Source organism: Phoca vitulina, unplaced genomic scaffold (genome assembly GCF_004348235.1).
Source record: "Phoca vitulina isolate PV1807 unplaced genomic scaffold, GSC_HSeal_1.0 scaffold65, whole genome shotgun sequence".
NCBI classification, from domain to species: domain Eukaryota; kingdom Metazoa; phylum Chordata; class Mammalia; order Carnivora; family Phocidae; genus Phoca; species Phoca vitulina.
In genome coordinates, this window is record NW_022589768.1 from 3999294 (window position 1) to 4012748 (window position 13455).

General features: G+C 53.2%; 1 protein-coding gene across 7 annotated transcripts in view; it reads left to right on the plus strand.

Annotated features, from left to right (window-relative positions):
* HOMER2 (homer scaffold protein 2) overlaps positions 1 to 13455 on the plus strand; it is a 114648-nt gene that overhangs the window by 28107 nt on the left and 73086 nt on the right. Inside the window, exon 1 of one of the 7 annotated variants that reach the window (XM_032392004.1) lies at positions 29 to 149. The exons of the other annotated variants lie outside the window; for them this stretch is intronic. Within the exon in view, the coding sequence (XP_032247895.1) occupies positions 145 to 149 (5 nt within the window). The 5' untranslated portion in view covers positions 29 to 144. Of the gene's footprint in view, positions 1 to 28; positions 150 to 13455 lie in introns of those variants that run through there. 7 annotated transcript variants of the gene reach the window in all.

The window sequence follows — 13455 nt, forward strand, 5'->3', positions numbered from 1 at the left end:
GCGCCAACAGCAGCGGCAGCCGCGCAGCCCCGCGGAATGGAGCGGCGCCGGGGCTGAGCCGGGCGCGCACGGGCCGCCGCATGTGCCGCGCGGGGAGCGAGCGCCAGAGGGCCCGTCGGAGCGGCCGCCGGAGCAGCGCCGGAGATGGGGTGAGTGAGCCGGCGCCCCTGGCTCGGAGCCCCCGGGGGGCCGGCGCCCTCTGCCCCTCGCTCCGTCTGCCCGCACCGGGGGCCGGGGGCCGGGGGCCGGGGGCGAGCGCGCGGCCGGCGTCTGCCAGCCCGGGGGCCGCCGAGCCCGCGCCCTCCGCCCCGTCCCCCGCAGGGCCCCCCGGCCTGGGCGCGGACTTTCGGCCCCGCGCTCGTGGCCCTGCGCCTCCGACCGGGCCGGGCGCGATCACTCCCGGGCCTGTGTGTGAGTGTGGGCAGCAGTTTGTCGTCCCCCCCGACTGGGTTTATCACGAGCAGAATGGAAATAGAAGTTTTCCTGTGAAGGGAAAAAACGAAATAAACCGGACCCCCCCCCCCCCGCCCCGAGGTGGGAAGAGTGGACTTTGACTGCTTTGAGAGGATGAGGGGGATGAAGTCTGGAAGGAGCCGGGGTGAGGCTCCAGCCTTCGATACGACCGAGTGAGATGCTCGGGGGAAAAGTTGAAATACTCTGTCCGAGTGACGAATGCTTGTGAGTGTATAAAGTGATTTAAAAAGCAGGATTGATTTCTCCTTGGCGTCTCTGTGAGCAGTAGGCGCTGTGAGTCAGGGAGCCGCTGTGCTGACGCGATTAACTCCTTACATCTGCTCACCCGGCGGGAGCACATGGTGAGCTGCGTCCTCCTTATTCCGGGAGCAGTTATTACGCCCATTTTACAGATGAGGAAACTGATGCCTTAAGTGGTTCGGTGACTGTCCCCAGGTTGGGCAGCTGATGAGTGTTTGTAGAAGGACATTTCGTGCATCCGCAGAGGGGAAGCCACAGCCTGGCAGCGACCACGGGGGTGTGGGGGTGTGGGGGTGTGGGTCAGCGAACCAGAGTTCCTGAATCTCTGTGTCCCCTGCTGTTGCGCTTAGCGCCCTTCAAACAGTCCTTCTTACGACCCTGAGACTTCTGCTGGCTGGGTTTAGAGGTGGTGCTTTTCTGTATGGGGTTGGGGGGGAGTGGAAAGGGGCGAGACTGTCCTGGTGGCCTGATCAGCTCCCACTTTCAGTGGCTCTATGGCACCTCACTCCAGGTGAGTTTCTGGAGTCCTCTTACCCAGTGAACGTTATCTGTGGGGTCTGCAAGGTGTTGGGAGGGACCAGAGGCAGGAGGAGAGGAATTTCAATGAAGGGAAGTGGGAGGGCTCCAGAACTCCATGAACAGGACAGAGGGGAGAGAAAGGGGCCAAGAGATTTGCTCAAGACATCGGTGCCAATCCAGATTTCACACATGGAGAAACTGGGGGTGATTATGCCAGAGGGGCACTGCTGGGGAAGCAGGTTTTCTGTAACATTTCCAGTGATCTCTTGGTAGACTATGAAAGGGCTGCTCTTTGTGCAGCGGGAACCTTTGAGGTTCTCAGATTTCATACTTAAAAAAAAAAAAGATGTACAGTGGGGAAAAGGAGTTGGTAAATGTAGGTCTCAAGATGGAAGATAAAAGGGATCTGGTAATTTTAACTCTCTCTGTCCCTCCCCCCCTCAGGCAGCACGCACAAAACCAACTCAACACACTTGCGTGATCAGAAACAAATATTGAAACTCTGGTTGAGATCAAATAGTTCTGTGGAAATGAAAATGTTTACTCATGAAAGCTTAAAGAAAATGTCAGGAGGTAATTTTTGTTTGTGGAGCAACAGGGAGGAGGTATCTTGGGGATCGTGTTGAAGTGGAACATGACTTTCCTGGACTTTGAACATCATTCAGTACATGTCTTAACTCACTTCTTGCAGGTGAGGGCTGGTTTGTAACTCCTGCCGACTTCCGTCAGTTTCGATCTGTCCACTTCTTCTGTAATGTGTGTGGGCCTACAAACCATGGCTGTAAATTGAGATGGAGCTAAGGCTGGATAAGCAGTTCAGACAGAGGAGGGTGGAGGGAGCCATTTTCACCGAAAATAGAACCAATGTCATCCTTTCCGAGAGTTGAGTAGGATGGGGTGGGGGGGGGGGGAACAAAAGGGCGGTCAGTAGAGAACCTCCCTGTGGTCCTGTGGCCCTGCTACGGCTCGACTTTGCAGATGTGGCCAAGAATTATGGGAAAAACAAATCTGAGTTTACTTTTTCCTCACTTAAGATGCTTTTCCTCTTTCAGACATTTACTGTTTCCGCTTCTCTTCTGTGAAGTGTTTTGCATTTAAGCGTGTGGTTTCCCCAGTAAGTTTGTGTTTTCTCTGTCCGAGGCCTCTGTTTCCTACCTTCTGTCCTCAGCCCTGTCTCCTTTCCCCGCACACACCTTCACTGACGAGTGAAGCCGGAGCTGCAGACCGAGGAAAGCCTCATGTCCCTGCCGCCTGCAGTCCCGCGGGCGGCTGCCCTGGTGGCTTTCTTGCCACCTGTCTCAGCGGCTGGCCAGGCCCTCCTCTGGTCCCCCACCCAGGACTGTCCATCCCGTCCCCTCTCGCCTCGTCAGGCCACCTCCCTCCAGGGTCTATCTCATCCGTATACACGCGGGCTTTGGTTCAGTGCTGGCCAGTAGACCTTTCCACACTGATGGGAATGTGCTGTGTCTGCGTGGCCCAGGACAGCTGCCCCCAGCTGCATGTGTCTAGTGTGACCGAGGACCTGAATTTTTAATTTAATTGAAATTGAAATAGCCATATGTGGGTAGTGGCTGCCATATTGGAGAGCGTAGCTTTCGCTTCTGTCATCTCTCTCTTGCTTCTTTGCTCCCCTTCACCTGAAAACATCTCAGAAAATATGTCCCAAACCCACTCTCTCCATTGGCTTTCTTCTCCTACCATTCCTTACCCTCCACGCTCTGCAGACCCACCCCAACTGCGGGGTCCCTGGTAACCAGAGTGCTGCCAGGTCTCTGTCCTTGTGTTAGCCCCTTGGCCGTGTTCCTCACCAGTGGCCACGCCCTCCTCCCTGGAACAACTCCCTCACCCCCCATGCTCCCACCGCCCTCCAGCTTCTGGCCACCACACTCCCCTGGTTTTCTGCTCCCCTTCCTGATGGTTCCTCTTCAGTCTCCCCACTCTTGCTCCTCTGACCTCTGGATTATGGGGCTACGTAGGGACTGGACCGGCTTCCTTTGTGCCCTCAACACTCTCTTCCTATAGTGTTATCCACCCTCCGACCCCACCCCTACTGGTGACTCCCATGTTTTTATTTCCAACACAGCCCTTCTGGGGGCTTCCAACTCTAGTCCCTGAATGGAGCTCTTGATACCCCTTCCAGCTCTCTCCTTCCCTTCGTCTTCGCCATCCCAGTCCGTGGCCCCACCGTCCACCCACTTGCCAAGAGTGGTCCTTGCTTCTCCTCTCCCTTGCCCTCCACATCCACGCTATCAGTGGGTCTCATGGTTCCACCTCTAGAATATTATCTGGTGTCCACCTGTCCTCACGATCATAGCTCCCACTCTGGTCCTGGCCACTGCTGCCTCCTTCGTGGACCAACGTCCTAACAGGTCCCCCAGCTTCCACCCTGGGTATCTCCAGTCCGTTCTCCACACAGGAGCCCAGGTGACTGGCTTTTAAAATCGCAGATCAGATCACGTCACCGTCTTCCTTGAACACCCTTCAGCCACAGGGGGCTGGCCTGCGCCTCATCCCCAGCTTCCCTGTCACTCTGGCCGTCCCTCACTGCCTTCTGCTAATGCGAGCCTCATTTCTGTTCTTGCTCTGCCTGGGGATCTTTGAACTTGCTCTTCCCTCTGCTTGGGGTGCTCTCGCAGGTACTCTGCAAATACCTTCCTCCTTCTCATGCTTCCAATTCCGACATCAGGGTCACCTGCAGAGTCTTTCCTGAGCACCGCCATCGCTTGCTAACGTAGCCACGCCTTTTTGTCTGCACGTGCTCACCATGGCGCACCGGCAGTCATTTGGGCTTTGTTTCCTATTTATAATCTGTCTTCGCCGGTAACATCCCCCAAGGATAGAGCCTTAGCTTTTTCACCAGCGTCTCTCAACACCTATCACAGTGACTGGCACCTAGTAGGCCCCCGGGATTTTTTGATTGAGTCAATGCTTGACTGTGGTGGGTGGCCTTGCTTGGATGCTGACCTAGAAGTTGTGATAATTTTTGGATTACCTTTTATATAGCTTGCTTAATTGAGGGATGCAAGGGCCAAGAGAGAAAGAAGTCACATTTGGATGCAATTTTCTTTTAATGCTAAAGCAAGCCATTTAGCTTTTATTATGACTTGGGTTAATTTTCGGGCTGTCAGCTGTCATCCGAGCATTGGGGTTATAAATTATCTTTTTCCCCGCCCGCAAAAGGTAACAGAGAAGCCGGCTTGCCTGCTGTTGTGACTTTTAGCCGATTTTGCCAGTGTTTACAAACGAGATCTGCTGTGGTTCTGTTTGGCTTCAGTTTACACTCATTTATTTTGTCCAGCCAAAGATTACGTTGCAGTGTGCGGCGGGCACGATCGTGGTTATCTGACACCTTGGGCCTTCTTTCGGTAATCTATACTGGATAGCTTTCTGGTGCTGTTCATTCCTTCCCCTCGAATTTTCCATTCCTCCTGCAAGGTATGGGCTTTGCTCTGGGGTTCGTGTTGACTAAAACAGATGTTGTCTCTCAGGTACATTGAGGGAACTTGTCTTTCTTGGTCCTGTCCTGGGTTTTTGAAACTTCACTTCCTAAGGTTCGTTCTGTCTGTTCATCTGTAAGGCATTTGGAGGGTCTGTTGGGGGTGCGGGATGAGCAGACCTACTAGGTCATTCCTGCCCTTATGGAGTTGGTATTTTCAAAGCGGAGATAAGCCACATAGAGAAGTACCAGCTTTGTGTGTGAGTTCAAACAAAATCTTGTCATCCAAAGGGGGTCAGAGGCAGTGCCAGCCTATTTGGGGCACGTAGGACAGATGCCCCAGTATGCTGTAGGGAGCGCCAGGAGGGTGTTAGCATTAAGGATCACCCTCATTATGTAGGCAGCCCTTAGTGTTCACCTTCTGCGCCGGAGTTGGAAAAAAACAGTGTTTGGAATGTGGGGAGGGGCACTAATAGGTATGTATGGCATGAATGAATGAATGAATGAATAGAAATGAGTGAATACTCTTTGGGTTGACTTTTACTTTGGGGAGATGCCATCATTCTTGTTGGAAACAGCCCTGAAACCCCTTACCCTTGAGGGTTTGACGATCGAGTCAAGGGCACATTGACTGCTCCCGCACAGTCCCTTGAAGGAGGACTCAGAGCTGAGCAGGTGGTTTGTTTTTGTCAGGCGGACGTTGTGATTTGTGTAAATCATTAACTTTCTTTTCTGTAGTGGCTCCTGGGGATCTTAGAGTTAAATGTGTGCTCACGCGTAGCAAATTTTCAGACCTCATCCATCACCTTTATTCCTTGCTCCATCTTACGTGCCTGCCCTTGTTTGCCTTCACTCTTGCTCATCTACCATTTCTTTTTTTTTTCTTTTTAACAAAATGAAAATAGCTTTGCTTTTTTCTAATTATGAAAATGCTACATGTTCATACTAAAACATAACAGCATAAAGAAGAAGTGAAAATTACTTGTCATCCCACGTCTCAGGGATGACCTCCGTCAGCAATCAGATGTCTGTCTTTGCAGACTTCTTCCCGTGTATCTGCGTCTGTGTGTCTAGATGTAGGTCTACCTGGAACAAATGTATTTTTAACAAAATGGAATCATATCCTACATCTGTTTTGTAACATAAGTTTTGCGACTTAAAATACCTTGAGTGGACATCTTTCCATGCCAGTAACTCTAAATATACGTCAGCCTTTAAATCCACACCTACTTCTAAGTTGTCGTTTTGCTACATTTTATACATCTTTGTAAACTTGTTTGAATGCCCTCTAGAACAAGGCAGGGTTTTTTGGAAAAAAAAAAAAGACATTTTGACAATTCCTTAAAGCAATCGGTTGCTCTAAATGAATTACCAGGGGAAAGAAACGGTAGAGAAAGCAGCATCACAATTAACATTGGGTAATTTGCGGCGACTGTGTAATTTTGGGTGAGTCACTGCTCCTTAGTGAATCTTGGTAAGAACATCAAGGATTCATCGTTGTTGCTAAGGGTGGTTGGTGGACTGGGACCCAGCTGCTCAAATTGTTTCTGCTTGTTTGGAAATATCAGGGCAGAGTGATTCTTCTTTCAGACCTGGACGAGAAGGTTCTCTGCAAGCAGAAAGAACCCGTGCCCACCCCTGAGCGCCTCTTCTGCTTCCAAGCCCTTTGACTGCTGGGTACCACAGCCCCTCCTTCGGAGAATTCCCTTGGCAGTGGGGTTGGCAGGGACATACATATGGGAAGGACATTATATTCCCTGCTTTCGTTGTCAGGCAATTAAAACACACACACACACACACACACACACACACACACACAGACAAAACCTGGATAAATCCTGTGATGTGTCAGCTCAGCCAGCAGAGGCATCTAAAACCTTTGGAAAAAGACTTCTTCCCTTTGGTCCATGGAGTGGGGACAGGAAGCACTGGAAAAGAAAAACTTTACTCCACCTTTCTGGAGTGAACACGAACCTCCTATGACATTGTATGTCAATTAGGCTTCGATAATTTTTTTAACAATATTAAAAACAAACAAACAAACGTGAACAGCAGTCCAAAAACAGATTTACAATAGAGAAAAAGCATTTTTCAGAATATTAGAAATCTCAGGCGCCAAGTCCTGCTCTTCTAGATCTTGAGAGTTAGACTTTGTTTCCCCAGTGTGTCTGCATTTCTAGATATGGTGCAGCGTTTCTGGGTTTGGAGGTGAGCACCGGCATCCTGGGCCCGTTTCTGAGCGGGGTGCGCTCGCTCGCGTGGGAAGTGGCAGGTTGGGAGCCTCCGCTAAACCGCCACGAAGTTTCCAGCAGTTCTGCCGCCGGGCGCTGTTCGTCATATGGTATCGTTCGGGGAGAATTTATTTAAATTATATTTCAAATTAGCTTGTTAGAATAAAAATATGCTTATGGGGAACACATTTAGACATTTGTCAACGACTAGAGAGATTTAAGGGAAAAAAACCCATTTTTATTCACAAGCCCGGTTGATAGTCCTGTCATTGTTGCTCTGGGGACTTGGGGACCGTGGCCAGCCAAGGTGGTTAGCCTGAGAGGTGTGCATTAAGAAACTCTCGGTACACAGGCGTCTCCCAGCTGAGGGAGGGGCTCTGGCAGGCCCCTTTCTTTTTGCCTTGCCCTGGGGAGGTCACAAGTTAGGACGGCTGAGGTTCTTTGTCCCCTGGCTCTAGGGGGTACTCTCGTCTGTGGATTATTGGGTCGGGGGTATCCACAGGGACCCAATTAGTGAGGAATATCACAGACCCTGCTGTCTGGGCACTGGACTCCTTCTGGGATCTTTAATTGGGAAAGCTTTTAATGCAGTTGTTCGAGTACATGGAGGGAAGGAGAATTGCTTTGACTTCTGCTGCCCTGGGGAAGGAGGGGACTGGGAAGGTCCTCATGGGGAAGAGGAATGGAGCCTGTTCTGGGAGGCTCCAAAGGGCTGGAAGAGGAGCTCCCATAGAGCTGGCTTCGAGGCTGATCTCAGCTTCTGCAGTTTGAGGAAGAACTCTCTGACGCCTCCGAGTGACTGAAGAGAGAACTGGCCGTCTCACCCAGTGGCTCCTGTCCTGGTCACGGAGGGCCACTGGTCAGGGGGGCCAGGAGGATGGTTAAGTAAAGTACAAACCCAGCCCCGCGGCTGTGTGTGCTTGAACCAGTCATTTTCTCTCTCTGACATCACTTTCTTCATCTGTTAAACGCACAACGAGGTGACTGAGCAAGGAGAGGTGTGTATAAAGCATTTAGCACAGTGCCCCGCACATAAGTACTCAATACATGGTGGCCAGGTTTATCATCCTTGTCATTGTTATCGCCATCGTTTCTGCGTTGGGTGGGGTTTGGCCGGTGAGCCCTGAGGAACCTTTTGGAATATGTGGTCAGGGATGTCCCTTCCCTCATCTTGGATCCTCTTGGGCATCCCCCCACCCCCACCTCGGTCCTTAGCTGCTTGCTCCCAGTCCCGAGCAGTGCCAGAGTCGGCTGCCTGTCATCGGGCGGCCCTGACAACATGAAGTTTGCCCTCTGCAGCCTTGCTCATAGCACGAAGCCTCTCCGGTGGTCTGGGTGCAGGGCGGTCACTGGTCGGTAGATGGGGAAGGTCAGGAGAGCCCGCCCACGTCTGCCGACCAGTGATTTTCATGGGGAGGTGTAAGTGTGGATGACAAGATGAGGGGTTTCTCCCCGTTCTGGGCATCAGACTAAGGATTTATGTTGCTGGTCAGAGAACCCTTCATTTGATTATTCATATATTTATTCACTCATTCAAGAAATTCAAGAGACCGGGGCGCCTGGGTGGCTCAGTCGTTAAGCATCTGCCTTCAGCTCAGGTCATGATCCCGGGGTCCTGGGATTGAGCCCCGCATCAGGCTCCCTGCTCAGCAGGGAGTTTGCTTCTCCCTCTCCCACTCCCCCTGCTTGTGTTCCCTCTCTCGCTGTCTCTCTCACTCTTTCTGTCAAATAAATAAATAAAATATTAAAAAAAGAAATTCAAGAGACCATCTGTGTCTGTGGCCCCCTGAGGCTTACAGTCCAGTGGGGAAGGTGGACTCCAAACAGACATTATCTCATGGATCAGCCCCGGGGACTATGGGGCCAGGGGCTGTGTGGACTGTGTACCAGTAGGTTTCAGGGCCTTGCATTTCATGGCCCTCACCCGCTCCTAGGGGTCCGAACTCCTTTCTCATCACCCCTCATCTCTTTCTCAGCTCCTGTACCTTTCTTGAGCCTCTGACCAATGACCACCACCTGGCCGTTGAGCGCCATCTCTGGGCCAGGCACCAGGAGGACAGAGGCTGTAGAACAGGGTCCCTGCCCTCCTGAGGGAGAAGGATGGTGAGCAGGTCATGAGGGCAGTGGGACAGACCCTGTTGTTGAAATAGGAACAAGGCTAAAGTGCTTTCTTCTGTAAGAGGTGTGAGAAGGCTTCTTGAAGGAGGTGACCTTCAAACCGGGTCTTGAAGGATGCGTAGGAGTTTCCCAGGCAGATGAGGAGTTTGGGCGGGGTGGGAGGGAGACATTTAGACACAGAGCCCAGGCCCACGGGAAGTGAAGCATGGAGCTTGAGCACAGAGACCCCGGACTTAGTCCTGGCTTCCCGTCCACCTGGCTGCGCGACCTGGAGCAAAACACTGACCTCCTCTGAACTTCAATGTCCTCATCTGTGAAATGGGAACAATAATAGTGCTGAGGTCATAGGGTTGTTGTGAGGAGTCGAGGAAACGCACATTTTTTTTTTAGAGATTTTATTTATTTTTTGACAGACAGCAAGAGAGGGAACACAAGCAGGGGGAGAGGGAGAGGGAGAAGCAGGCTTCCCACGGAGCAGGGAGCCCGATGTGGGGCTCGATCCCAGGACCCCAGGATCATGACCTGAGCCGAAGGCAGATGCGTAATGACTGAGCCACCCAGGCGCCCCAAGGAAACGCACATTTTGATGTGCCTCAGCTGTGAGTAGTGGGCAGGGAGGTGAGGGAGGTGCACGGCCGGCTCAGGAGCACAGAAGGTCGGGAAGATATGGGCCTCTGCACCGCGGTGCTGGGACTGAGTCCTGTGGGTGCAGGGAGCCCCCCCGAGGTGAGGCTGCAGGGTGGGGAGCAGGCGGTGCTGGGACCGAAGAGTGAGGCCTGGCTGGGGCAGCGGCAGGCGGTGAGCTCGGGGAGCAGGAAAAGACAGGGTGGGAGGCGGACGCGTGCTGTCTACCCGGGAGTTTGGACTTCAGTCTGCAGGCCGGGAGAGAACATTTTTGGGCTTGAAGACGAGAGTAATACTGGGAGCAAGAAAGTTCTTCCAGAGGCAGTTGTGGGGGGAGGGCAGCGTGGAGAGTTAGCGGACCGTGCCGGGGGCAGAGGGGGGCAGAAGACACGCACAGGTGTCCATGGTGTAAACCTCGCCCTGTTCAGTGAGGGAGCCGAGGCAGCCTCCGGGAATACTGGAACTACAAGAAAACAGACGATACATGTCCAGCCCCCGCTGGAGCCTCCTACCCCGCTGGGAGGGCTGGCGAGTCTGTCCTATAATGTCACTAAATTCGGACACAGATGAAGCCATCACTTCACGAGACATTAGCAGATGGGGGTTACTGTGTCTGTTCAGCATCTCACTTAACTCTCACAGCCCCCACTTTTGTGGTTGGGGAAACTGGCCTGGAGAGACTCGGTGATCTGCGCAGGTTCCCACAGGAAGGGGCAGAGTTTGGGAAGCCAGCCTGAGTCTGGGAGCAAAACCCATGTTCTTCAGATCATTTTTTTTTTAAAGGTTTTATTTATTCATTTATTTGAGAGAGTGAGAGAGAGAGAGCACATGAGAGGGGGGAAGGTCAGAGGGAGAAGCAGACTCCCTGCCGAGCAGGGAGCCCGATGCGGGACTCGATCCCGGGACTCCAGGATCATGACCTGAGCCGAAGGCAGTCGCTTAACCAACTGAGCCACCCAGGCGCCCAAAACCCATGTTCTTCAGATGCACTTCCCGGGCCACATCCCCCGGGCAAGACACGTGGCCAGTGGACCCGCAGCTCTTGCTCGCTGGGATGAGGGACAGGAAGAGGCCGGGTTGCCAGCCCTGTCAGATGTTTCTCGACTGTGTGGCTGGTGCCATTGGTTGAGGCTGGGATCGTAAGGGGAGGTGCAGTTTTTTGGGGGGGCGCAGTTAGGAGAGCTTAGTTTTGGGTGGATCTGATGAATTTCCTTCTGTGGTGGATCTTCCATGGGGTGGCCTCTGTAAGTGGAGATTCGGCTCTGGCACTCCGCAGTCAGAATAGAGCCAGAGGTATGGATCTGGGAGCCATCACCTCTGGATTCGGTCTCCCAAGGAGAGGACAGGTCAGGAAGATGACAGTGCAGCTCTGGGTAGGGGTGACAGTTGAGGGGTTGAGAAGAAGCCAGTGGATGAGACAGAGGCCAGAAGAGTCTGAGAAAAGCAGAGGTGAGAGACGTCATGGGAGCCAGAGGAGAGGAGGCAGAGTGGGTGGCTGCTCTTGGGGCCAAGGCCTCAGAAAGCTTGGAGAAAGGTGGGGACCCAAGGTGCACCCCAAATACCGCAGTGTGGGGCGGATGTTAGGGCATGGATGGATTTTAGGGGAGCTCTAGCCCAGTGTAAAGCTCCAACCCATTTAAGGCCTGTCAGGGAGTGGGTATGTGGTGAGGAGTAGACAGTCTCGCTAAAGATGAAGGTGAGCTGGCGGGTGAGTCAGGGTGGAAGGAGGGTTGACCTTGTCTCATAAATTGAGCATGTTGGGAGCTGAGGGCAAAGAAAAGAAGGAGACTGACGATACTAGAGAAAGTGAGAGGCCAGAGCCTCCGGGGAGGAATGGGCCTCCAGGGTGCCCAGAGGGTCGTCTTCCGAGGCCAGGCAAGGTGCCAGAATGGAGGTGTTCTGAGGCTGTGGGGGAAGGGGAATGAGGAGCTGGCTGGGCTGGCTCTTCCTTCTCAGCGTGAGCTAAAGAACTGACCTGAGGACCGGGGGTAGGTCAGGAAGAAATGAATGGTTTGGTGCATCTGGTGGTGGAGGTTGGGGCAGGGAGTTACTCACTGGCGAGTAACCTCGAGGGCCCAGGTGGAGGTCCAAGAGCAGGAGTTTGTGGAGGTGCCAGTCGCCAGAGCTAGAAAGCTCAGCAGCACGCCAAGGGACCTGGGAGCGGGAGCAGAGGCAAGTGGTCCCAGACCCCGACGGTGGGCATACAGAGATGGGGTGGGCCGGACCCCGAGTGCTGTGCCATCCGCAGCTGGGGGACGCCATGCGGGAGGAGGAGGGGAGCCTGCTCCATCCCCATCAGTCCCCGTTCTGCCCTCACTCCTCCGAGGGGCCAGTCATTGTTCTGTTTTAATAATTCTTCCAGACGCTTTCTCAAAAATGCATTAAAATTCTTGCCAGCATGACCTCTTTGAGTAATGAGATCTGTAAGTTTATTAACCTCTGTGAGAAGTGGGTTTCCTTGCTCCATGGGAGCAGATAATCTCTTGGAGGGATGAACGTTTCTGCGCTGACCTGAGGGCAGAGGCAGCGTGGCGACAGCCCGTCGGCGGCCCAGAGTCGAGCTGGCCAGAGAGACCAAGTCACAACAAAGCCCTCTCTCTAGATGAGCCTAATTCTTTAAGAAGGGGAGGGGAGGGGATGGGGGACATTGAGTCATGTGCAGACAAGAATATCTAGACTGTGTGTTCCTTCAAAGTGGCCTGGGAAGCTGCTAGGGTTGGCATGGGCGTTAGGATACTTGCTCCCCGACCGTGTTGAAACACATCCTCTGTCTTCCCAGTGTTGGTCTTCACATGTGCACACGTGTCGGACGGTAGACGGAAGCTACTTGCGAGCATCCGGCTCAGTAGCAATGATCTGTGCCTTCAGCCTCATTCGTTTGGCATACCTAGCCTGACCGGCCTGTCTTCTGGGTACCCTGAGCATGTGGCCCATGCCCCTGTATGTTGCTGAGCACCTCAGACGTTTCATTCTAATGCAGGGCTGTGTCAACCTATCATCATCCGCCTCTCCCCGATCCTTGCCAGCCAGACCAGCCAGCCCAATGGAAATGTCAGCGCCACGTGTGGAATTTTTCACGTTCTCATGTCCACATTAAAAAGGCAAAAAGAAACAGGTGAAATAAGTTTTAATGTGTTTGAAGCTGGTATATCCGAAATACCATGGTTTCAACATGTAATCAATAATGAGTAAGTCAGACATGGCCCCTCTTCCCCCGGAATTTACATTTTAGTGAAGGAGACAGATTCCACTTGTCTCCGCCCTGCACCTGACTGTAAACGGAGTCACAAACGGAATGACCTGCAGGTTGGGCTCCGTGCCCTGAGGGAACAAAGCAAGGGCTGAGGCGGACTTCAGAGCGTGCGGCTCAGAGACGTTGAAGCCGCTGCCTCGTGTGAAGAATGGGAACGGAACGTTCCAGATGGAGGGAGGGGCAGCTGTACAGCCGAGAGTGGGAAGGAGCCGCTGGAGTGTTTGAGAGACTGAGATCAGTAGGATTGAAGGGTTTCACCAGGGATGTGACACACTCCGCCTTAAGTTTTAGGAAGATGACCCCTGTGCTCTGTGGAGCTGGAGAGACAGGGGACAAGAACTGGAGCAGGGGCAAGGTGCCTGGGTCCGGGCGACCGTCCGAGGTGCTGTCCAAGCCTAAGAAGGTGGCAGAGGAGAGGGAGCAGAGTGGGCGGATTCCACGGGGCGGGAGATGGGTTCGCCAGGACTTCACAGGGACTAGATGTGGGCTCAGGGGCGGGGGGGATTGGAGCACTGCTTTGGTCTCTGGCGTAAGCACCCAGTAGATGTGGGGAAGCCTGG